Source organism: Mus caroli, chromosome 13 (genome assembly GCF_900094665.2).
Source record: "Mus caroli chromosome 13, CAROLI_EIJ_v1.1, whole genome shotgun sequence".
In the NCBI taxonomy this organism is placed as follows: Eukaryota; Metazoa; Chordata; class Mammalia; order Rodentia; family Muridae; genus Mus; species Mus caroli.
Window position 1 is genome coordinate 44653401 of NC_034582.1, and position 25840 is coordinate 44679240.

General features: G+C 46.4%; 1 protein-coding gene across 2 annotated transcripts in view; it reads left to right on the top strand.

Moving 5' to 3' along the window:
• Ippk (inositol-pentakisphosphate 2-kinase) overlaps positions 1-25840 on the top strand; it is a 40846-nt gene that overhangs the window by 970 nt on the left and 14036 nt on the right. For both annotated transcript variants that reach the window (XM_021179810.1, XM_029468185.1), the window contains exons 2-9: positions 8751-8798; positions 10273-10368; positions 11910-11976; positions 13476-13597; positions 14676-14765; positions 19897-19955; positions 21396-21468; positions 24141-24414. In XM_021179810.1, the coding sequence (XP_021035469.1) occupies positions 8751-8798; positions 10273-10368; positions 11910-11976; positions 13476-13597; positions 14676-14765; positions 19897-19955; positions 21396-21468; positions 24141-24414 (829 nt within the window). The remainder of the gene's footprint in view (positions 1-8750; positions 8799-10272; positions 10369-11909; positions 11977-13475; positions 13598-14675; positions 14766-19896; positions 19956-21395; positions 21469-24140; positions 24415-25840) is intronic.

A 25840-nucleotide genomic window follows, 5' to 3' on the forward strand; every position in this document is an offset into this window, starting at 1 on the left:
TGATTCACACCTCCACCACTGAGAAGCAGTAGGCTGCATTAGGAAAGTGAAGAGAGGAATAGGATGTACTTTTGTCTCCATGAAGTTCAGATTGTATGGAGCTGTACTGAGTGTTGAGCAGCCTAGAGCTTGGCTCTTGTGTCTAGTTGGTACCTCTGACCTCCTGGTGTATTTGTTCAGAATGTAGACTGAAGAGGGGAAGGCCCCTCTTGGAAGTGTTTTAAGGCCTTTTGTGACCAAGGAGTGCTAATGTAAGTGGGGTGGAGAAACTCTCCGCTCCCTTCGGTCCTGGGCATGTCTGTAGTCCCCCTTCTCCTTTGAGAGCAGGTGAACTTTGTTTCTCTGCTCAGCTTCCCAGACCTGTCTCATCCAGTCCTGGAGAGAGGGAGGGAGGCTTTTACCTAGCCTCCCCAGGCATGCTCACTCTTTCTGATCAAGCATCAGTCACTGAGTTGAAAAGCTCTTCTAAAGTCCCCTGTCAGCCCTTCCTCCTCATGTATACACAGCTATCCTTAAGCCCATCTTGCAGGAGCTGGGGTGGGGTGGGGGAACTGGACATCTGTGCTGTCACTGCCATGTGCAAATGGATTGAGAGAGAGAAAATGAGCCTTGTAGGGACCTGGGGTCTTGGGGTAGAGGAGCTCAGTGAGGGCTGCAGGAGTATATGGGGCATGCTTGGGTGCGCAGGAAGGTGGACAGCCAGCCAGTTTCACAGAGGAGTTGTATCAGGGTTCTTTGTCTCCCCTACTCCTAGCAACACCTCCAGAAGTTTCCACTGTTATACTTGTCAGTCTGAGTTACGTCGTGATTTGTGACAGCTTTGCGGTTTGTCCATTCTCAGGTACGGAACCTTAAGTTCCTGTCCACCTGGCTCAGATAGCCCTCTGACGCACTCATTAGGCTGTCAGCCACCTGGTCACTGTCCTGTCTACAGGCTCAGGCATGGACCCTGAGGGCTCTTGGGCAGGAACTTGCTGCATTTTAGCACTGGTGGCCCTCCATGCAGCCTGAGGGTGTGACTTGAAGCCTGTGGCCTCCCTCAAGGCCACTGCAGCTTAGCTGTCCTGAGGCAGCTGCATTTGCTTCCTTTACCTTCCTCTGGTTGACTTTGGCTCTGGAGTCTTGTGAGCTCACTGTACATTTCATTGTCATTCAGTCTCTTACTCAGTTGTCCCGGGCACCTAGCCTTTTGGGTTGTGTTGGCCATGAGGTTCAGGGCAAACAATGTTCGCTCCTATTATGCAGAGCTGTCATGTTTTCCTTCTTGACAGAGGTATCGTGAAAGACTTGTTATTTAACTAACTTGCCCAGGAAGAACTTTTGTTGAGACTTGAAGAGAACTGCTCATTGCATGTTGGTCTAGTTTTAAAACCTATCAGAGACCATGTGGAGAACCTCAGGTCATTTCTAGAGCCTGTAGTGTCTGGGGCATGTGTCTGGAGTGTTTAGGGCTGAACATCAATCTGTAGGGATCATCTCACATTTTCTGTCTCAGCTTTGCATTTTAGGATTTTTGATTTGTGGGTTTACGTTTTGCAATTTACTATTGTCTTATCTGTCCAATGGAGACAGTTTAGATGGTTACTTTACTGTGGATGGATTTCTGAAAGTAGGTTAGTAACCCTCAGTGTGGGGAAATGTTAGTAATGTTAATTGGGAAAAGAGAATTACAGACAGTGTGATTGTAATTACAACAACTAGAAGAAAATATGTCAAATATTGCCAAGTAGTTATCGCTTTTCAGTCGTATCATTTGATTGCTTACTTGAGAATGGATCTCACTGTATTGCCCTGGCTGACCTCAAACACTCCAGCTCAAGCAATCTTTTTCATTCTCCTGAGTATCAGGGTTACGGGCTGCCACTCCTGGCTCCTCATTTTGTTTTAAAAAATATTTTCTGCACTGGTAAAGCCAAAGGCAGGAAGATATCTTTGAGTTTGGAGGTAGCCTGGTCTATGTAGCCAGTTCCAGGTCAGCCAAAGCTACATAGGAAGACTCTGTCTCATAAGAAGAAGAATCTAAAACCTTTTATGTTGAGTATATGTTATAATCAGGAAGAAGGAGTTTTGAGTGTAGTTTAGTGTTAGACATTTGCACGCTTGAGGCCCTGAGATCAATTTCCAGCATGAAAACCTTCTCCGGGTTGAAAGGGACACATGTGTGAACTATGGAGTAGGTCACAACATGAAAGACTGTATTTGATCACATTAAGATAACCCTGAGAGCCCAAGGGGAGCTATGGAGCCAGGCCAGCTCAGTGACCCTTCATGGGTAACGACCCTAACAGCATGTGAAAAGGTCAAGAAAATGGACAAAGTCAGTTTTTCAAAGTTTATTGTTTTGGATCTAATTTCTGTACTTCAAGAAATTGGAAGTGATAATAAAGATATTGTTTACAAAGATTTTCATCACAGGGTTATTTATGATAGCCTAGGTAGACATCTGGTTAATGCTAGAGGAATTATCCTCCTCTGTGGAGATAATGGAAGCACAGAGCTGATATTTTGTTTTTCCAACCTTGTGGTGTATCCCCAAGCCCTGGACCCATCTTCAGTATTCACCTAGAACTGGTTGAAAGAGTTTGAACTTTTTCTTGTTACTGGTATCTGTTAAAGAGATGGCATGTTCCACACGTGAGATGTGCAGGGGTGGTCTCTCAGACTGACGCTGCTGAATCTCTCTTGTGATGGTTGCTCTGGTCACATCCTGGCTCATTGCACATTCTCTCTTGATTCCTTACCTGGTATTTACCAGGTTAGAATTTATTTCCATTTTCCCTTTGGTGATGTCTAGTTTTGTGTTTGTCTTTCTGCATTTACATTGTCAGAGGTGACCTTCCTCCCTCCCTGACTCCTTCCTGTTTGGTTAAAATTCAGTCAGCACTCAGGTCATTTCTTTCTTCTGAGAGCAGTAATGCAGGAGGCTTTTGTGTGTCTAGAGAGCAAGACTTTGCTGTGCTGGTCCATCCATCCTGGGTGGGCAGTTCAAGGGCCTCTGATGTTTGCTTGTACTTCTCTGACTCTACCTGTGGCTTCTGAGAGCCTGGCTCCTTTTCATGTTGGGGTTATTACACGTTAGGGTCACTTAGCTGGCATGGCTTGTCTCCATAGCTTCCCTTGGGCTCTAAGGATCACATCAGTGTACAATACACTCGTCACTTTGTGACCTCCTCCCATGGTTCACTCTTGTGTCTTCTTCACCCTGGGAGGATGGCTGGGAGGTTGAGGTAGAGCTACAGAGGGTTAGGAAGGAGGTTGGACAAGGTGCCTCTTCCTATTGATGCCGATCTGCCTTGTTCTCTCTGAGGGTATTAGTTGTCACTGAGGCTAAGCTGTGCTGTTGTGAATGCCTTAGCCTTGGCAGCCTTATTCTCAGGTCCTGAGGATATGTATTTGGCTATGTCATAGACATCAGTGACTTGGCATCTCTTGCCTCTGGTAACTAGCATCGTAGATGTTTTCCTTATAGGTTGAGAGTCTTTAAGGAAGTTGGGCTCAGGAGACACATCTTGGATATACCATAGCTCCCACCTGAACATCATCCTCACAGTTGGGACAGGCTGGGTAGAGTGCTGTTTCTGGTACCTGGGGCCACATCCTGAGGGGTGACGTTCTTTTGTATTTCCTCCCTTGACAGTGATCTGAGCTTCCTGGTATCTCTCATGGGCTCTTTTCTGGACTATCTCCTCACTAACTTGTCAAAGGACATGGTCCCTGGGACATCTGATTCAGATTGTGATTTTCTACTCTGAGAGTATCCTGTAGGATAGCTTATCTTCACTGAAGGGCTTTAATGGTACCCTCCACCCCAATTATGGTTTGGATCTTAACTGACCTCCAAAGGCCATGTTGAAGTCTTGGTCTCCAGGTGATGGTGCTGTTGAAGCCTTTAGAGGCAAGGCCTAGTCAAAGGAAGTTATGTTATTGGATCCTTAGCTTTGAGGACTGTGTTGGAGCCCCAGTCTTTTCAAACTCTTGCTTTCTCTTCTGCTTGAAGTTAGGGAAAAGCTTTCCTCTGCTGCACACTTCTGTTGTGATGCTCTGCCTTACCACACAGGCTCAGAGCAGTGGATTAAACAGCCAAGGATGGAAGCCTTGAAAGACTTGAACTTTTTTTGTTAGGTCTTTTTATTTCTATTTGTATGATATCTCACCTGCATATGTCTTTTTATCATGTGTGCAATCCCAGCAGAGACTGGAAGAGGGCCTCAGATCCCCTGGAACTAGAGTTACAGATGGTTGTTTCTACCCCGTGGGTGCTGGGAGTCGAAGCCTAGTTTCTTTGGAAGAGCAGCTACTGCTGTCTTTCTAGCCCCATCTTTCCTCCTCTTAAGCTTATTTTTCAGACAGTTTGTCATGGAGTTAGAAAGCTAGCACTCCTTTGAGTTCACTTTGGCGAGTTCTCTGTGGCCTTTTATTTCTATTTAGTTATTCAGTTGTAGCCTCTTTGCCTCCAGAAAAACATAGTAGAAGAAAGTGGAAAACACCCAGTAGCTCCCCACTTAGAAAATGTCTTCTGAACACTTTGATGTTCTTGCTTCCAATCCTTTCCCAGTTCCGTGCTTTTGCTGCTGGTGGGAAATCCTCTGCAGCTGTCTGTTTTAGCCTCCTCTGCCTAATGGTACCTCTTCTACTTGTCTTTGCTAATGTTTTGGGGCAGGTTTTCACTTGTTTTATACTGTCACTGGGTATTCCCTGATGTGTACTCTTCACTTCCCATACCCACCCCTCAGTCAGGGTAGGCCCTTTGTGAGGGTTGAATGGAGCTGGCTGGTTGGCTCTGGTGAGCTGAGTGTGTCTGAGTGCTGATGCTGACATTGACCTTTAAAGCTAATGACAGTTCTCCTGGGGGAGGAGTGGTTGGGAGCTGATGACGATTTGTGGATGATGAATGTGTAGATGGAGAAAATAGTTTCTCTTGAAATGGATCCATCACTGGGTTGAGGTTTTTCCTAGTTGGTAATGGTTTGAGCTACCTGATGGGAAGGGAGAGGAGACTTCTGTGGGTGATAGAGGCCGAGCTACTGTGCATAGATGTGATGGCTGAGGACATCTTGTGGGGGGATGGTCCAGCAGTGGCGAACCAGTGGGTTACTGTGGGCTTTGCTGCTTAGGCCCCACAAGGTTTGTGTCTACACTGTTTGCCTGGGACTAGTCAGCACCCCCAGCCCCTTAGTTAACAACTCAGCAGCTAAATGGAGCAGGACAACTGGAAATGTGATGTGGAGATCCCTGGGATTCAGGCCTGCCTCCAAGCTCTGTTCCCTTGCACATGACCTTGACCTTGAGAGCCAGAACAATGTTTGGGCTTCCCTTCAGGCCTAACTTTTCACATTCTATACCTTGGGATTCATGTGGCCCACCTCAGAGGGAGAGGTGGTGGAGGGACTGTAGTCTGGGAGTGTTCTCTGGTGCTCTGCAGTAGTGATGATGTTGATGTTAAGAAGTACTGGGGATAGTGACACTGTTTTATGTATCAAGAAGGAGCCAACAGGTTTTGGTTCCCAGGATTCCCCCCACTCCCCGGCTCCCTCAGGGTCTCATATGTAGCTCTGACTGGTCTAGACCTCTCTATGTATACCAACCTAACTGCAGACCCACAGAGATCAGCCTCTCTCTTCGGAATTAAAGGCATACACCACACCTGGCTTTTGTTTGTTTTTGTTTCAAAGACAGATTTCTTTGTAGTCTAGGCTGGAGTAGAACTTACTTTGTGGACCAGGCTGGCCTGAAATTTGCCATCCTGTGTCTCAGCCTCCAACTACTGGGATTGTAGGTGTGACCACCTTGCCTAGCCGTTAACTTTTTCCCCCTTAGTAGGCTAGAGACTTGCATTTGAATTAACTTGTATTGATGCTAATGGTAGTGTGTGTGTGTGTCTTAGTGTATTAGTAATGCAAAGGAAATATATACTTTCCATTTGTAAATACGCCAGCTGCCCTATGTTTATCAAGAACACAGTGACAGGAACTTTGGAAATCTGAATTCATGTTAATAGTAAGGTGCTGCCAGGTGTGGGTTCAATGTTCCTGTTGTTGGCATGTGTGCACAGGGCTTCTGAACTGGTTTCAATGAGGATACAGCGGGGAGCTCCTGTGATAGAAAGGCTCATATGACTTGCCTGCACCACCCTTCCTGGGCCTGCCTGGCTACAGTTGCCTGCACCACCCTTCCTAGGCCTGCCTGGCTACAGAATTCTGTTGTGCAACTTTTTAGTTCCCTGGGAGGTGGAAAGAGAGAGACACAGCTTTCCTCTGGCTTCAGTATAGCTCTAAGAGAACAAGCTGGGCTCCTGAGGGCTCCCCATGTGGGACAGAGTGAAATTTCCCCTGCTTTAGGCTAGGACAGCAGAGCTCTGTCCTCACTGATAAGGGCATCAGTGTGTCCTGTGTTGATGTTCAAGCATGGCCAGGCTTTCCCTGGAAAACACACTTATTCTTGTCACTGATAGACATTGTCTTAATTGTTGGAGGGAATAATCAGGCAGGCTCTTGAGCAGAGCAGCACTATTGTGCCCAGCTGAGGAGAAAATCAACTTTTTTCCCCTTTGTTTTTGAGTTCCCAGGCTGCCCTGGGACTCACTTTGCATGTAGAGTAGGCTGGGTTCCTACTCAGAGGTCCACCTGCCTCTACCTCCTATAGAGTGCTGGGCTTAAGGCATGCACCATGTCACCCAGCTTAGAAGTTGTCTACAATTAGCTTTTCTGAAGATGATGACCCTCCTTCTCCTCCTCTTGTTCTTTTTCTTTTAAATTTAGATGGTGTTATAGTCCTATTAAAGTTATCATTAACCCTGTGATTCCCAAGATTAGGTGATAATGCCTGCTTTGAACATGGGAAGGGAGCAGCTGGAGCCTGTATGCCTTGGTTCTCAGCTCTGAAGGCCAGGATTGGCATTTAGCTGTGCAGTTGATTAGCAGTGCATCTAGTGCATCGCACCAGCTGGGAATGGGAACTCAGAAAGAGGGGTTGGAGAGCCTGAGCTTGGTGGAACATGCATAGTTCTCATATAGTCCTAGCTACTTGGGGGGCCCAGGCAGAGGATCACTTGAGCCTAGGAGTACAAGGCCAACCTGGACAATATAGCAAGGCCTGGGCCCTTAAATCTTTAAGTTGTTGAAGTCATAATATTGAGCAGGAAGGACAGGGTATATGAGAGGCATTGGAGGGAAGAAAAGGAGAAATCTGAAATTACATTTTAATTTAATAATTATTTTAAAATATTTAAATTAAACAGGAAGGCCTTGGGTCCAGGAGGGTCCCACCCAGCATAAGAGGAGTAGTGTGCATGGTGGGGACATCCATGTGCTGCTGCTTATGTTCCCCCCTTACTCTTTTTACAAAAAATTCTGAAAGAGATTATTTGTGTGTGTGTGTGTGGGTGGGTGCACGTGTGTGTATTGCTGGTGTCTATGTCCTTGCACCGTATACAAGACCTCAGAAGTCTGAGGAGCATGTTCGATCCCCTGAACTGTGGGTACAGATGGTTGATGGATGTAGCTACACATAAGCTGCTGTTCTGAAAATTGAATCTGGGTCCTTTGCAAAAGCAGTGTACACTCTCAACCTCTGAATCATCCTTCCAGCCCCACGTTTTAAAAGTCACTTTTGAGACAGGGTTTCATGCTGCATGTAACCCGGATCAGCTTGGAGGTCATGGAAGCCCTTGCCTCAGCCTTCCTACTGCTGGGATTACATGCATGCGTGTGTGCACATTTGCATGTACTTGAAACATGTTCTTGCTATGTAGTCCAGGCTGGCTGGGAACTTAATCCTCAGCTTTAGGAGGCTGAGACAGGAATACCATGAGGCCAGCCTGGGCTACATACCATCTTCTGAAGTGAGATTGCTAAAAAAAGAAAAGGAACAAAAAGAAAAGAAAAAGAAAACCCAAAACTGTGGTTGTTGCATCTGGAAATGCTATTGAACTTGTCATGATGTCCTTTGAGAGCTCTTCATCCAAAGATACGTATGCATGCTTCACTTAACAATTTGTGCTTAAAAGAAATTCTGTCCCTTTTTTGGAAACAAGATCTTGCTAGAAATTGTGATTTTTTTTTTTTTTAATGGGTTTGGTGGCACACAACTATGATCTCAGTGCTTGGGAGGTAGGAACAGGAAGATGATGAATTTGAAGTCAGCCCAGGCTATGTAGTGCGAGCCTGTTTAAAAAACAAACAAACAAACAAGGAGGGTTGGAGGAATGGCTCACAGGCTAAGATGGTGTGTGCTTGCTTTTCCAGAGGACCTGAATTCACTTATCAGCATTCAGCTTTGGGCAGCTCACAGCTGCCTGTGCTCCAGCTCTTGGGGATTCAATTGTTCTTGTGGGCTTTTAGAGCCCTTGCCCTGTACCTGGGCATAGATTACCCCTGTGCATCTCCTGCCCCATAGTGATAATGCCAGCTTGCTTATACTACATTTGCATAACTAGTACTGCCACGTGGGTGCTGGGACTCAAATCCAGGTCCATTCGAAGAACAGCCGGTGCTCTTAACCTCTGAACCATCTCACCAGACCCTGGATAATGACTTTTTGAGCTTCCTTATTTCCTTAAGATAAATATCTAGGAATGAGTGGGCTGGGTCAAAGGCCACAGATTTTGCTGGCTGCCTTGTAGTGCAAGCTTTCTGAAAGTGACCCCAGCTGGATCTCTTCCCTGCTACCCTGGCCCTTTCTCCACAACTGCTGACCCTTATGCCTAAGAGTTAGGCCAGTACTGATCATGCTTTGTTTTATTTTTCCAACAGCGCTGTGTAGTTCTGCGTTTTCTGAAGTTTCCTCCAAATAAGAAGAAGGTAAGGTTGGTGGGCTGGCTATTGTTGTTACAGCCTTAAGAAGACCTGGATGTTTTCCAGGGCTGTGTATGTGTGCTTGTGGTGCTAGAAGTTGAAAGTGGCGCTTTGCCCAGGATAGGGAAATGCTCTATCTGTAGGGTTTATCCTATATCCTAAGCCTTCCAGTGCATAAATATTAATGCTAATTGTAGAAATTTAAGTATGATGTACTCATTCAATGTGGGATGTAGTGGGTCCTCATTTCTGACGTACTCATTCAATGTGGGATGTAGTGGGTCCTCATTTCTGATGTATGAGACCTAACAGATCCTCTCTGTCACTGTGTGTCACTCTATGGTAGGTCTGTCTGCCCTGCTTGGGATCCCAGGGCCAGGTTTCAACTTGATGAGTTCCTTAGCTGCCTCAGCAGAATTGTGTGTCCCACTGGGTAGATAATCTGTTATACTAAAATCACAGTGGACAATATCTGCTAGAGCAGAGGTTGAGTCATCCAGGCACAGCCCGTGGACCCTCCATGAAGACTTGCTTCCACCCTCTTTACCCGAGTTGAGGTATTGTCGATTTCTGGTAAATCTCAGGTAGATGTGGAATATTGGAGGCTCCTGTGGCCACAGCCTTTTATCTGCTCCTGCTGTTCTAGCACATGGTGTGGGAGACTGAGACATTCAGCCTGGCTTGCTTTGCATGGCCAGCTACCTGAGGGCCCCATGGACATGGCCTGGCTTGTGAGGGCAAGAACCTCATAGTGGGGAAGGTGGGACTCTGAGGAGGCCATTACATCATCTGTGAGACAGTGTGTCAAGTGTCTGAGAGCAGAGGCAGCTATGGAACATTGGTGACAGAGGAGATGGGACCCTCAGGCCTTGTTTCCCAGGAGCCAGCAGGAATGTTGCCTTTTACTGTGCACAAGTCTGAGAGTCAAAAGTGGGTTGAGCAGTCAGAGGGAATAGGGTGGGCTTCAGGTATCCCATGGGACCACCTCAGTTGATGAAGAGAAATGGCCCAAGGTGTTCTCTTTCTGTCAGCTGTGTCTTGGATGCTTCATCCTCTTTATCCTTGCTTGTCCTTGTGCGGTGGCTACAGAGTACATGCACCCCACCCCAGTGGATGCCATACCAGGCTTTCCTAGGCAGTGTATTCCTGGTGGGATTCATGTACTCATCCTTCTGTTCTCCAGATGGTTTTTTGTTTTTTAAATCAGAAGTTCTGGCATAGCTGTACATGGCTACTGGGTGTGTTCTGAGAATTTCTGTCAGGCTAAGTTCTGACAAGATCCAATTGTAGGAGCTGGGTGATACCTGCACATATTTTGACTGTAGAGCATTTCTGGGTATGAGTGGTGAGTTCTCCAGAGGTTTGTGGGGTACATGGATAGCAGCTTAATCTGTCCTGAGCTAGGCTTCTGGGAGTGGGGGCTACTAGGAGCCCTTCCTGGAGGTCCATCCTGAAGCTATCCTGTGCTTGCCTCTTCCAGACCTCAGAAGAGATACTTCAGCATCTGCAGAACATAGTAGACTTTGGCAAAAATGTCATGAAAGACTTTTTGGGAGAGAACTATGTTCATTGTGGGGTAAGTGCTGTTTATTCTAATCTCAGTTGACATCTAGTTCTATACTCAGTTCTGACATCTCAGTGATAGCTCTTGTGCAGTGAGAATCTCCAAGCTTTTCTTACCTGCTGTGCCACGTGGCAATCAGTCATCTCTGCCAGAGGTGCCTGAGTAGTGGAGTTCTCCAGTGAGAACCTCGTATATTTCCCTTGAACTCGAAGGATATCTTTGGCCCGTGCTCCTGTGGTTTAAGAATCAGTGTGGTTCCATTCCCAGAGACTCCTCCTGGAGGAGGCCTGTGGATGCGAGCATGGGTGTGAGTTGCTATGTATGATACTCACTGAGGGCTGTAGAAGAAACGCTTTGGAAGCCCTTAACATTGCTGTCTGTTTGGAGTTTACTGTCCTGGCTTTCCTGTGTCAGGGAGGGACTAGATAAGGGATGTCCCTTGGCCTACTTGTCTTCTGAGTTTGGGACTTTGAAAGTCTCCATTTTGCCTTTCCTTGGCTGCTGACTTTGTAGTCTCTCCTCCACAATGTGTAGGGTTGGAGATGTTTGGAGGTCAAATGTGACCCCTTAGGAGCACTCCTGCAGTTTTCACACAGGATCTATCCATCGAATAGTGTTGGTACCTACCCATAACTTCTTGGAGAAAGGTTGTCAGAGGTACTGTCTGCTGGGAACTATGTCTTCCAGCCCTGGCATGCTAGGCTGAGTGGGAGTCTCTGGTCAAGACTAGATGGCTAAGGGGAGCTGGGTCTTCCAGGCCAAATTCCAGCAATTTTGTCCTAGCCAGGTTTCCTTTGTCACTTAGGAAATTTTTCTGAAGACTCCATTCTGTCACATTGGGAACATAGGGCAGGGATGACAGTGAAGAACATGGTTTAAATTGATGCAGCTTTCCTTTGCATAGAAAGTTGCAAATAAACAGCTGAGGGAGTGAGAGCAGCAGGCATGTGTGCCCAGTGTTGTCAGAGCTTGAGCTGCTGCTCAGGGGGTGCAGTTTGCTGGCCATCTGGCTGGATTCCTTGCAGCCCTTGTTCTGTGTCTATAGATGCTACAGGACCAGGATGGGCTATGACAAGAGATGCTGGTGGTGTGGCTGGTCACTGGTGTCATGGGTTCTGGCTGGCTCTGTGGAGAGCTGGCTGCTTTTAGTGCACTGAAGTGTTCTTGCTTCTGTGTAACTTCTACATGTTCTGAAAATAATGGATCAGCTCTTACTGCCAAACTGGCACACAGAATGTTTTTTTGTTTTTTTGTTTTTTTTTTTGTTTTTTTGAGACAGGGTTTCTCTGTGTAGCCCTGGCTGTCCTGGCACTCACTTTGTAGACCAGGCTGGCCTCGAACTCAGAAATCCGCCTGCCTCTGCCTCCCGAGTGCTGGGATTAAAGGCGTGCGCCACCACGCCCAGCTACAGAATGTTTTTAAACTATAGTATTTTACTATGAAACATACTGTGAAATTTACCATTTCAACTGTGTTTAACTATGCATAGTTCTGAAGCATTAACAGTCTTCAGGACGTTGTGAAATCTGTACGTTATGTGTGTTTTCTTTCAGGAAGTTGTTCAGCTGCCTTTAGAGTTTGTGAAACGACTGTGTTTAAAGATACAGTGTGAAAGACCAGGTAAGGGTGTATATATTATTTATTTATTTTTGCGACAGGTCTCTCTATGTATCTATCCCTGGCTGGCTTGGAACTGGATGTGTAGACCAGCTAGTCTTCCATGCCCAGATACCTGCCTGCTTCTGTTTCCCAAGTGTTGTGATTAAAGGTATACACCTTTGTCTTTGAAGTGTTCAACCCAGGTTAGGTTCAGGCATTTTGCAGCAGTATTGTGGCCAGAGGCTCTGTCCCCACCCCTATGGTCTCTTTTCTTGTGCTTGCTGGTGGCTTTGATGGCAAGAACCAGACTAAAGCTTTTATTCTTTATGATCAAGCATGTAAAGTCCATGTGTGGGTTGTGAAACTGTCTCATTATCAACTCTACCAGGCAATAATGCTATAGAATTCTACACAATAAAATCCTTTCTGATTTGAATAGGATTCAATGAAATAAGACTCTGAGGTCTGTCTGGGGCAGAAGCAGGAGAGGGTGGTGTAGACTGCAGGACAGCACTGGGCTCTGGTGTTCAAGTCCACAAAGGACTCTGTTTCAGGGCTCTGTTCATTCACAGATAGATGCTTAGCATCCCCATTTCATTTCATAATCCCAGTTGAAAATCTGATAATTCTCATGATGGGCAGTGGTGACTTTTAACAAATTGGTGGAGTGGCAGAGGCAGGCAGATCTGAGTTCCAGGTCATCCTGGTCTACACAGTGAATTCTAGGACAGCCAGGGTTATATGGAGTTTTTCTTATAGTAACAAGAACTCTGTTACCCTTTGTAATGACGGCTGGAACAAGTCTGTTTTTTGGAAGGGAAGCTGGTTCCCTGGAGCCAAGAGCCCGCTTCTAGCAGAGCATGCTGAGGTGATGTGGGAGCACAAAGAATCAAGAGTTGGAAGGAAGGAAGGAAGGAAGGAAAGAAAGAAAGAAAGAAAGAAAGAAAGAAAGAAAGAAAGAAAGAAAGAAAGAAAGAAAGAAAGAAAAAGATGGGAGGGAGGGAGGACCTTTCTCTTCTCTGTTCTGGGCAGAGAGTGGTGGAATTGGTAGCCATTTCCAAGACTCTTCTCACTTCTGATATCTGTTGCACATTTTAAAGTTCCCCAGGGTCATATTCAGGTTTAAAGACTGGCTAAAAAGACCTTAGATCTCAGTTATGTGGTTAGGATTTATGCAGTGGGAGGTCAGGATGAAATCTGCCAATTGAAGAGTTATGGGATCTGGAGAGTCTAGACATCCCCTCCTATGGTGACTATGTGATGGCATATACCTCCAGGAAGCTTTCTAAGCCTCAGTGTTAAAGGTTTAGAGCTTGACAAGGCTGACCTCCTACTGATTCACTCAGGTTTTCATCCTATATCGATGGCAGTATGTAGCCTGGTTATATGTCCTAGTCTTCCCACTTCCAAATATTGCCTGCCTGAGGCTATCCTGTTCTCCTTCCCCCAGGATTGTAGTAGTATAGGGCTGGCTTTCTCTTATCTTGACCCTCATGTGTAACTCTTACCCTGTCTTCCAGAGTCCCGTTGTGACAAGGACCTGGACACATTCAGTGGTTATGCTATGTGCCTTCCCAATTTAACCAGACTTCAGACCTTCCACTTTGCAGAGCACCGGCCGATTCTGTGTGTAGAGATTAAGGTGAGTTTTCATTCATGGTGGGACTGCACTACAGGTAAAGGGAACGGTTGTTCTCAGGCAGTGAGTCTCCCTGGCCCTGCTTTGAGTATGAGTTCAGCCTTTCTCAGGAGCTCAACTAGCCTCTTTCCCACAGCTTCCCTAAGTGTCTGTGTGCTCTACTCCCTTTCATAGCCCCTAGATACTACATTAGGTTCCTTCCTGGGTGTTAACAATGGAGAAGCCAATCCACACACCTGGGCTGGGAAAACTTTGGTTATGGGGATCAGGAAGAACATGTTGGGTGCCCTTCTGAACAGGATGTATCTCAGAACCTCAGTCTTGGCCATGTGCTTGCTGCTTCCTGCATTGAAGACTCTGACTAGAGACTGCTTCCTGTCCAGGAGGACGTTCTCAGAGGCACAGACACCTGTGTGCCCTGCAGAAGTCCCTGTGAACTGACCCAGTGTTCTAGATCTTAGACCAAGACTCTCTTACTTCAGCTGCCCTTGTTCAGTAGTTGGCCAATTGCCCTAGAAGCCACCACTCCTCCCCTCAACCGCACAGGACCATTAAACTTCTCCTCTTCCTTCCTTCTGAAAGGTGATGACCCCCAAGGCATCCCTTGGCCCAAATGCTCGGGTCTTGTGATCCTTGAGGGCTGGACATTGTGTCTCCCACTACATTGTTCAGAACTAAGCTCAGGCAGTGTGTGCTGACAGCATGCAGATTTTAGAAGGCAGCTGGGATCTCTGACGTTCTGGAAACCTAGCAACTATCAGATGGGCGCTTTGCAGGTCATACATTAATACCAGAGGGAACAATGGTTGTGCTTCTTGGAGCTGGGAGCCCTGGACCCATCTCCACTCCTTCTAGTCTGCCAGTGAGAGTACAAAGCTGCACTGTCTTAAACTCCTGTAAGCCAGGCAGAGCTCTGCCAGTCCTCTCAGTGAGAGGGCTGCCCTTGGAGGCAGAGAGGTATACCGTTTTCTGGGAATATTTTTACCTGATACTTGTTCTTCTCAGTCTCGTGTGTGTGTGTGTGTGTGTGTGTTGAGAATTACGTGATTTCTTCCTAAACATTTTTTCTCTTACATTACAGCCAAAATGTGGGTTTATTCCTTTCTCAAATGATGTTACCCACGAGATGAAGCACAAGGTGTGCCGATACTGCATGCACCAGCACCTCAAGGTGAGATTAGAGTCCAGTGCAGGAGTGCAGAGCACAGGGCATCTGGGCCCGAGGGAAGCCACTTGGAGTTTTCAGAAGATGAAAAGGAATGGCTGAGAATCCTCTTTTTGTTCCATAAGCAGCTCATATTGATTTTATTATTTCAAGAGTTTTGATTTTTTGACTATAATTTATTTGTGGCTGTGTGTGTTCAAGTGTGGGTACCTGTGTGAGGAGGTCAGAGGACAGCTTGTGTTTGGTTCTCTCATTCCACCGTATGAGACATCCGTGGATCAAACTGTTTATGCAGTGCTGGCCACTAAGTGCCAGGTTTCACGCATGCAAGGCAAGCACCTACCACCTGAGCCAAGCCCTAGTCCTCCCTACACTCTTCTCCCTCAAAGTCCACCCACCCTCCCACTCCCAACTTCCACTTGGCTCTGCTCTAGTTCTCTGGCCTTTAAACATATCCCTACATCATACAGAAAGGTAGAGGCTGGAGAGGCTCTGCATGTGAGAGCTGGGCTGTCAGCTCTCTGAGCCTGGGCCTCACAGTGCTTTCATTTCCATCCTCTTTGCTGCAGCTTTTCTTCCCCCCTACTCTCTCTCCTTCCGTCATGGCCGAGTTGCAGTGCTCGGCTTGCCGATGCCTTAGAGGTGATTTGCAGGAGCTGCTCTTGTTTTTCTCAGTGGGCCCTTTTTGCATAAACATGTTTAATTAAGTTCAGTTGATTTCTTGTTTCTTTGTTGTGTGTGTCTTGATGTTTTAACCAAGCAGTCACTGTTGAAAGTGGTGGGAACCTTCCCTGGTTTCTTCTGGAGGTTTCATTTATTTTATGCAATGGGAGCTATTTTCAGTTAATTTTTGTGTATGGTGCTGTGTCCAGTTTTTGTTTTTGTTTTTGCATATAGATAGGTATCTGGTTTTCTTGGTTTCTGTGACTGTCCTTTTCTCTAAGCATTGGTCCCGGCACCCTTGCTGAAGATGTTTGGCATGTAGGTGAGGGGCTCCTCTCTGTCCCTTTTCTTATTGCTATATTTGTCTGTCTCCATGCCAGTGTCATACTGCTTTGATTACTGTGTTTTATTTTTCTTCTTAAAGATTTGTTTTTATGGCCTGGAGAGATGGCTCAGCAGTTAAGAGCACTGACAGCTCTTCCAGAGGTCCTGAGTTCAATTCCCAGCAACTATATGGTGGCTCACAATCATCTGTAATGGGACTGATGCCCTCTTCTGGGGTGTGTCTGAAGACAGCAGCAGTGTACTCATATATGTTAAATAAATAAATCTTTAAAAAAAAAAAGATTTGTCTTTTGTGCATTGGTGTTCTTCCTGCACATCTCTGTGAGGGTGCCCAGATCCTCTGGAGCAGTATTTACAGATAATTGTGAGCTTCTGTGTGGGGGTTGGGGGCTGAACTCAGGTCTTCTGGAAGGGCAGCCTCTGAGCCTCTTAGCCATCTCTCCAGCCCCAATTACTTTAGTCTTTTGTGTTGGAAGATTTTTTTAATTACTGATTCAATGTTACAAGATTCCTCTCTTCCCTCCCTCTCCCTTTATCCCTTCCCTTCTATTGCTTTTTGAAGACAGGGTCTAATGTAGCCTATATTGGCTTTGAATTCGTAAGTAGCTGAGGATGGTTTACACTAGGAGTGTAAGCATGTACTGCACCCAGTTCCTGTCCTTGGCTCTGACAGTCCTGGGGTGGGTGTGTTGGAATTTATCTTAACAGTTAGGGCTGATCTCCTGTTTACTCAACAGAGCTGCTGACCTTTCTAGTTACTCTTCATTTGAGTTACATTTTTCAAGTACACACTTACTTAGTTATTAAAATGTATATTAAATGATGTTGGGTTTGTATCTGTGTGGATATGTGTATGAGGTGTGCAGACCCACATGCAGGCAAAACACCCATAACATTTTCTTTTCAGAAGGTAAAAAGTTTTTAAAATTTGTTCTTTGATAACTTCATATGTAAAATATATAACATACACTGGTCATCTGTCTTCTCTTATCCTATCTCAACCCCTTTTAATTGTTACTGCTATTAAGTGATGTATTATTTACATATGTGTGTATGTGTGCATTGTGCAGAGCTCCTGAGTGAGGAAGCCAAAGGACTCCTTGTAGGAGTCACTTCTCTGCCTCGCTGAGGCCAGGTGTGCTCTTGTTTCTGCTAGATGCTTATTCTAGTCAGGCTGGATGGCAAGCTTCCAGGAGAGTCTCTCGTTCCTGCCTCCCATCTTGTCACAGAAGTGCTAGAATTACATTCAGTTTTTTTTTGCTTGGGTTCTGAGATTGAACTCAGGTGTATCCACTGACCCATCTTGCCAACCCATTTAACTGTTTTTGAGGTAGGGTCTCATGTGGCCCAGACTGACTGTAGACTTTCTCCTCTGTCTTACCTCTCAAGTCCTGGGACCATGGTCTCACAAACATGCCTGGTTGGTACAGTTTGTTTAGTGACCTCTCTGCTTATTCTGTAATGGCTATATATATGTTTTAAACTTTATTATTATTTGGATGTGTACATGTTAAGGCACACATTGGAGGTCAGCCGGCAGTTTGGGAGTCAGTCTCCTCTTCACACTGTGAGTTCTGTGACTGGAACCTAGGCCTCCAAGGCTTGCTCTACAACTTTCCTCCTCTGAGCCATCTTGCCAGCCCCATAAAGTCTCTATTCTTGCTCACTTATAGTTCCTGAACTATGAACTCTTTACTTGATGAGCTTTCTGGGATTGATATTTTCTCAAGCCAGTGTGTCTCTCAGTGTGGGCTGAGTCTTCCGCAGGGTTCTCAGGCTTTGTTCTACCTTTTTCTTCCGTGGAACCTCACTCAAGTGAGCTCAAGTGAGAGCTTAGGGCTTCCTCTGGTCTTTCCAAAGCCTGTCCATGGTTTTCTAGATTTCAGGAATGTGTTAAGAGCTTTTCAGACCCTCTGTACATCCTCATTACTCAGCTTTTTCTTTTTGAGTTTTAGGTTACATGTTTGCTTGCCCTAACTGTTATCTACTGTGTAAGGAAGCCATGAAGTGAAACTGTAGCCTTTGGAGGGTTTTTTTTTTTTTTTTTTTTGACAAATACTCCCAAAAGACCTCTGGGAGTGTATGGGCTCTCAATCAGGTCAGTAAAGACAACCATGCAAGGACAGCCTTCTTGGAACTGAGAGTCAGGCAGGGCGGTAGTGACCGTTCTGAGGCTGAGGCTGTGCATGTGCCTGCCCTGTTCTGTGCTCTTCCTGGAGGCTGCCAGGCTGCTGTGCACTTAACAGTTTCATGTTTGTTTCCCTTGGGGCTACAGATAGGGAGCTAGCTAGTTTTATGTCACCTTGACATAAGCTAGAGTCATTTGGGAAGAGAGAACCTCAGTTAAGCAAGTGTCTCCATTAGAATAGCCTGTGGGACATTTTTTTGATTAATGATTGATGTGGGAGGGCCCATTCCATAGAGGGCAGTACCCTACAAGGAATACAGTCACCTCTGGGTGGGTGGTCCTGGGTTGTATAAGCAGGCTGAGCAAACCATTGGCAAACAAGCCCATAAGCAGCTCTCCATGGCTTTTGCTTTAGTTCCTGCTTCTGGGTTTCTGCTCTGCTTGACTTCTTTCCCTGACTTTCCTCAGTGACAGAAATGGCAGTGTAAGATGAAATGAACCCATTCTTCCTTGAGTCAGTTTTGGTTACGGTGTTTTATCATAGCAATGGAAACCCTAACTAGGACAGAGGGATGAGAAGAGGACATTTAAAGTGTCAGAAAGAAACTGGGCATCGTGGTGCATACCTTTAATTCTAGCATTTGGGAGGTAGAGGTAGGCAGATTTCTGCAAGTTCAAGGCTAGCCTGGTTTACAGAAAGAATTCTAGGCCAGCTAGGGTTACACAGTGATATAAGAAACAAAACAAAACAATGTGTCAAGGTTTCTATTCTTATTTAGATTTAGCTGATTTTCTTTTTTTAATAAGATGGGTTTTTATTTTTATGAATGAGTGTTTCTTGCATGTGTGCATGCACTCTATTCCTGGAGCCCACAAAGGCCATAAAGAGGCTGTCAGAATCCTTGGAACTGGAGTAACATTTGTAAGCAGCCATGTATATGCTGGTGTAAGAACCTGAATTCTCTGTAAGAGCAGCTAGTGCTCCTAACTAACAAACTTTCTACTTCTTTACCTGTTTTTTTTTTTTTTTTTAAAGTGTGTGTTCCCTGGATTCTTAAAGAACTTGAGACACTTTCCGAGGTGATTCTGGCAAGTTTTGCTACTTTTTATATATAAAAACCATGGCCAGCTTATATGGTATGATTAAGAAGTATATATTCTTTAAAATTATGAAATAATACCCATTCATAACTGGTAGTTAGACCTCCTTCTAGTGTGATTCATGCTCTCAGTTTGGTTACCTTTCCAGACACGTTCCTATGGTAACAGCATATACAGAACACAGGTGCTGCTGCTGGTGTCTCTTTCGGATTGTTTGTACTTGTTCTACCCAGTGCTCCCCCCTTACAGTGATCTTTGAGGGTTTTGTGTTGTATGTTTTTCTCAAAATGTATTTGATACATAAGTATACCTTTAAAGCAAGCATGACATCATATTATATGTGTTGTTCTGCCAGTTGAGTAAGTGCTGACAGGCGTTAGCCCATCTTTTGGAGTGGCTGTATTCATACACTCATTCATCCCTTCATTGTGTGTGGGCCCTGCAGAGTGAGTGAACGTTCTTTCCTCCTGCAGTAAATATCTTAGTATCTGCAGCAAAAGCCATGCCCCATCCCTGTTGCCTCTTTGCTCTGTGTAGTTATTTTAGATTCCTTTAGGTTTTCTCAGTTTTAAACTTCAGTGGCTACAACAAAAGATTGTGTTGGGTTATCATTCTACTGGCAGCACAAGATTGCATGTTAGTGTCCTATCCCTGGCTGTTAGCAGCTTAGAGACTTGCCATCCTCAAGGCCAAACCTTTAAGTACCTGCTTTTTTCTTCTGCTCACACGAGTAGCTGCACTGGCAGTGACCGAAGCTAAGAGTAACTGGAGTTTCCTAGGGTGAGGGGTCAAGTTGGCTCCTTCCTATTTAGGGTTGTATACCTAGGTCCTTTTCCTGGTCAAGGCTGCAGCCCATTGTGGTCTCATGTATTTGATACCGTCCTATTGGTGTTTTACCAGGTAGCAACTGGAAAGTGGAAGAAAATCAGTAAATACTGTCCCCTTGACCTCTACTCAGGGTAAGAGTCCCTCTGATTTGTTGTTTTGAGGGTGGGTGGTACCTGCTAAGGGAGCACCTTTGAGGTGGGGGCTTTGAGGGTTATTTTGTGAGGTGTTGATGGTGTGTGTATGAGGGGGTGGGGAGCCAGAGGCCTGTTTGTGAAGTGAGGATAGTGGGGCCTGGGATCTTCTATGAGGGAGGGAGGGCCCTGGGGGCTGTGAGGTGAGGTCAAGAAGATGGAGTCTTTTTTTTTTTTTTTTTTTTTTTTTGGTTTTTCGAGACAGGGTTTCTTTGTGTAGCCCTGGCTGTCCTGGAACTCACTCTGTAGACCAGGCTGGCCTCAAACTCAGAAATCCGCCTGCCTCTGCCTCCCCAAGTGCTGGGATTAAAGGCATGCGCCACCACTGCCCTGCGAGGATGGAGTATTTTGTACTGTGGACAAAGTAGGGTGTATTCTGTAAGCTGCTGGTAGTGACTGTCTGATGTGTCATCAGTGGGGTATGTGCTGTAGGGTGGGTGTTCATGAGCTTGGAAATATTTATGGAAGTTCTGTGAGGAGGTAAATGTGGGATTTGGTGAAAGGGGAAATGGAGGTATTCTGTGAGGTGGAGATGGGGCTCTGCTCTGTCTAAAGGGCTCTTTGCTTATTCAAGAAAAGAATGTTATTTTTCCTGTGAGAACCAAATCGGGTTGACAGTGCATTAAGGGAGAGTCATGATTGGCTTACCTGTGCACCCAAAGCTGCATGTTTTGAAGAAGATAATAATACAGAGTATTGTTGAAAATTTGTAACTTGTCAAACCCAGTCAGGAGCTGCCCTCGACATGTTCATAATGCAGCCTTTTCAGAGCTGGCTGTGGTGACTATGCTGACGTGTTGTCCCCAGTGTGACCTTAGGACATAGCTTGGGATGGGTTTGCATCCCTGGGAGCCCTGTAGATTTCATGTGGGAGTGAGAAGGGGGCTGTTCAGGGACACTGATGGAGGTGCGCCTGGGTGAGGTAAGGTCTGGAGCCTGAGGGGCAGTGAGGAGACAGCAGGTGCCAGTTGCTAATGAGTAGGGCAGAGTTCAAGAGGGAGCAGTCCCACAGCTCTCTGAGAGGGGGCCGGGGGGAAGGGCCCATGTTCCTGTCTCTTTTGGGCTTCCTGAACTTTCCAGAGATCTGTCACAGGGATCACGATGCTTGAGTGTCTGCTGCAGGCTTTGGAAGCTACAGAAGGGCGAGAGCTACGTGGACTTTGAGTGATTGATGTGCCATGGCTTTCTGGTTCTCCTGCCTCTGCAGGCTTCCTCGTGGCTGCCTCTGAGCCCTAGTCTAAGCTCCCTTCCTGCATTTACTGCATTCAGGCTGCGGTTACTGGAGTAAGGCAGCTGAGGTCCAGCTCAGCCTGGAGCTGTGTGTGTGTGGCTGTGAGGCCCAGCCTGCAGCCTAACCCCTTCTCTGCTTTGTCCTTTCAGAAATAAGCAGCGCATGCACTTTGCCCTCAGAAGTCTGCTGCAGGAGACACAGAATAATCTTAGGATATTTAAGGTAAGGGTCGTTTCCAGTCCACGCTGGTTTCCAAGTTAACCTACCACACTGTGATCCTGGCCACAGGTTCTGTGACAACATACATCGAGGTGTCTAGGCTGGCTTGCCTCAGATGGAGCTCTGTCCTTGACATTGCAGGAGAGCAGATGGAGCTGAAGGAGGGAGGAGACAAGGCAGGGCTAGCCTTGGAAGGAGGTAGTGGCTGTGTCCATGCTGTGAACATATCTCTAGAGTTCTCTTTGGCATTGTTCAAGTGATCAGTAGGCTTGAGGCAGCATGAAGACTGTGTGAGGGAGCAGACTGAGAATGGGCTTCTCCAGACCTGTGTCTCACTTGGTCTGGGAAAAGTGACAGGTGAGCTAGAGAGGTCCTGTCTTGCTGCTGTGTCACGGGCTGGTGTTAACTAGATCTAATTTGAGAATTTCCTTGCCCTAGACGCTGGTCAGAGTAATCAACATCCTTCTTTGTCTCCATCTCCTCAAAACCAGGAATGGAAGAGAGTTTTAATTAATTTCACTCTTTCAAAAACATAAAAATAAAAATGGCTGTGGGTGTGCACTTGCTGTGGTCCTTGTGGAGACAGGGTCGCCCTTGTGAGTCAGTTTTCTTCCCATGGTGGGCATCCCTCTCACCAGGTTTTTTACTTTTTAAGAGATTAGGAATCTGACATATGAATTCTGGAGATAAATCTCTTCAACTTTGAGCCCATTTCTGAACCTGTCAGGTCACATTTGAGGTATCTGGTCTGCAGTTTCTGTGTAATCCATATGGAAGGATTCAGAGATCAGCTAGTACTTTCCCAAGAGGCAGGCTAAGGGATGTGATCTTCAATGACTGTTTTAAGAATAAAAAATTAAAAAAAACTTTCATCTCTTTTATTGTGTGTGTGTGTGTATGTATGTATGTATGTACGTGTGCACGCATGTGTATAGGTCAGGACAACTTGTATGTGTGTACGTGTGCACGCATGTGTACAGGTCAGGACAACTTGTATGTATGTACGTATGCACGCATATGTATAGGTCAGGACAACTTGTATGTATGTACGTGTGCACGCATGTGTACAGGTCAGGACAACTTGTATGTATGTATGTGTGCACGCATGTGTACAGGTCAGGACAACTTGCAGGGTTGGTTCTGTCTTTCCATTATGTGTGTCCTTGGCTTTAAACTAAAGTCATCAAGCGTGGTGGCAGGCACCCTCATCCACTGAGTCATCTGCCCTGTGATGGCTTTTTATAACAGTGGGGTAGCAGTACAGTGAGTTCTGTCTGCACAGCAAGAACTGGCAACTCTCTGGTTCTGATTCTGTGCACTCGCGTCTCCCTCCAATGCTGCAAACAGCAAAGCAGAAATTCCTGAAGCTATGATAGCCCCACTTGGAGAAGCTGCCTTCGCAGTGATCCCATGCTGGACACTGGACTTGTGGTGAGACAGTGTTGAGAGACAGGAGCTTTTGTTAGAGTCCCCACTCTACCTAGGCTGTGGTCTGCTGGATGCACCATAAGATCCTTGCATGGCTATATTTGTATGTGTAAACACTGTCTCTGGATCTCCCATTTACAGTGTCCCTCAAGTCTAGACCCTTGATGCTGCGGTGAGACCTTGCTGTGAGGACTCCCTTGGCCACTTTTGGGTCTGGAGGAGGGGCCAGCTTCACCATGGGCACACATGGCTCTACCCTGGGTGTCTTAGCTCCACTTTGGTCACCTTTTTCCTCTTGCCTAGCATAGCGAGCACTACCTTCATTTGTCCCTTGAACAGCGCCTAGACAGGGCCTCTAGAAAAACATCCCAGGATCCCATGATGAGCAGGGCCTTCTCATCTCTCTCAAGGACTACTGCTCACCTGAGCCCTTAGCATCTCATACTATACCTCATTGCTTCAGAGCCTTAGAGGGTCAGCCTAGCTGTTACTTTGTGAGGCATTTCTACCCTGTGGTATCTTGGGTAAGAGCCTTATGGGTGCTGAGATGTTGTGTCTGCTCATATTTGTTGTTTACACTGGACAGACTCCATGTGGAGAAGATACCAAGGGCAGGGGTCCCCAGGGTAGTTCTAGAGGGCCCACCACATGGCTAAAATATGAAAGTGTGTAGTTCAAAGAACCCTAAAATGCTCCTGGTGTTGTGCATGGGTCAGGCTCTTATCACAGCCCCAGAGTCAGCAGTGGGCACCATGTATCCTTGCTTGAGCTCTGGGAATAAGTCTGTGTGGTAAGGAGCATCTCTGGGGGGCTCTATGAAGATCAACAGTGTTAAAACAGGAGGTTTCTCTGTCAGTGATCCAGTCACTCCTCTTACCATAGGACTGGCTCTGAGGCTCTGGGGATTGTGGGGCCTAGTCCTAACCTCTAGTCACTGCTTGGGTCCTCAAGTAAATGGTGATTTGTGGACATCTGTGGTTTTATGCTCAACATTTGCTTGCAGCTGTGAGGTCATTGTCTGAGGGTGTCAGTCCAGGGAGCTGGCCTGAAGGTTTTGGACCTTTCCTCCTTTGAGTCATGCTTGTGACACAGCATGGAGAGTGGGACTCTTCTGAGGAGTTACTGTGCAGCAACCCTGATTAGGCTCGTCTGAGAACACAGGGTCCTATTTCTGTGCCCTGCCCCTGCTTGTGTTTCTGTCAGCTTGTGTGACCCTTCTCCCTTTCCTTTTTTTCCCCTGTCTAAAGAATGGAGAGCTGATTTATGGTTGTGGTGATGCCCGGAGCCCTGTGGCTGACTTGAAGGAGCTTGCTCACCACCTGAAGCCCTTCTTCTTCCCTTCCAACGGCTTGGCCAGTGGGCCTCACTGCACGAGGGCTGTGATCCGTGAGCTGGTGCATGTTATCACCAGGGTGCTGCTGAGCAGCTCAGAAAAAGCCCGAGCTGGTGCCCTGAGGCTTGGGCTCGAGGGCCCACGAGTCTGTGAAGCCAGCCCTTTCAGCAGGAGCCTACACAACCAAGGTAGGGCCTGGCATTCCCTAATCAGGTTGTGGGGTCTACAGGTTCACTGAGACTATCCCTTCTCATGGGTATCCAGAGTGGAACCTACAAAGTGACCTTTGTGTCCCTGGCTTCATGGTACCTTTGGGGATGTGGTCTAGTTGCACAGAATGAGGCTTAGCTGACACAGAGGGTCAGGACTTGTTTTTGCATCCGTAGCTGGTCTGTAAGCTGCTTGCCTCACTTGGATTATATGGTTTCTAGCAATATACTGTGTGTCTTCTGCAATGACTCAGTGCTTACAGATTCTCCTCAGTCTGTGTGTAAGAGAAGAACTCAGACCAGGCGTCCTTTGTGGCTGGGCTGAGTGCCATGGAGTGAGGACCGGCTCACAGGGCCTCTGGGTACAGTTGCCTTCTTGGTCAATAGGAGGGAGATGGAGCAGCCCTGTCACTGTAGTGTGTTGTGATGACTCATGAATCAGGGTCAGGTGTGACTCTCGGGGACTACAGAGACCTTTGAGTTTGACAGTGCCCTGTATTCTTCAGAAACCCCACAGGCCTAGCCTTCATTGTTACTTCCCCATGCCAACCGGTTTTGCAATTTTTTTTTTTTTTTTTTGGTTTTTTGAGACAGGGTTTCTCTGTGTAGCCCTGGCTGCCCTGGAACTCACTTTGTAGACTAGGCTGGCCTCGAACTAAAAAATCCGCCTGCCCCTGCCTCCTGAGATTAAAGGGTGCACCACCACACCTGGCTGCAATTTTTTTTTTTGTAAAAACTACAAGTGAATTTTGGGGGGTTTGTTCTTGTTTTGAAATTGAAATTAAACCCATAGTCTGGGAGGACACAAATGGGTGCTGGCACTTAGGTATCTGGGACTCAAGAGGAGGCTCTGTGATGCCTGAGGCTTCCCTCACAGACCTTCTTGACACTGATGTGCAAACAGGCCTAAGTCACGGATGAGTAATATATTTTCTTGTCACCTGTGGTTCTGAGATAGCATAAGTCTATCAGCACATGTAGGTTTTCACCTTTTACCTACCATACACATTCATTGCATGGGTCTCCTGCTCTCTTGACCCAGGGCAGGTTATGTGGCTGAGAATGTCCAGCTGGAGTGCTGCTTGAGTATACATTGTTCCCTCTCCTGTCTCTGCCTTTAGTTGATTCTGAGAGATGGTCAGGGATGTCAGGCTCGGTTGAGAAGGCACTGTACACATCATTGTGAGTGCATGAGTGAAGGATGGAGCTTTGCTTCTTCATCTGTCCCAGAGAGGACGGATGGGACCTTGCCAAGGTCCTAACCACAGACCATGGCTCTGCATGGTTTAGCTTGTCCTGTGGCAGCCAGATCTTGCCCCTCTCTGTGTGGACTTAATGCTTTTTGACTCTGGAAACCCCAATTGGTCTTTGAGGGTTTGCGAATGTCTGAATGGTTTTCTTGTAG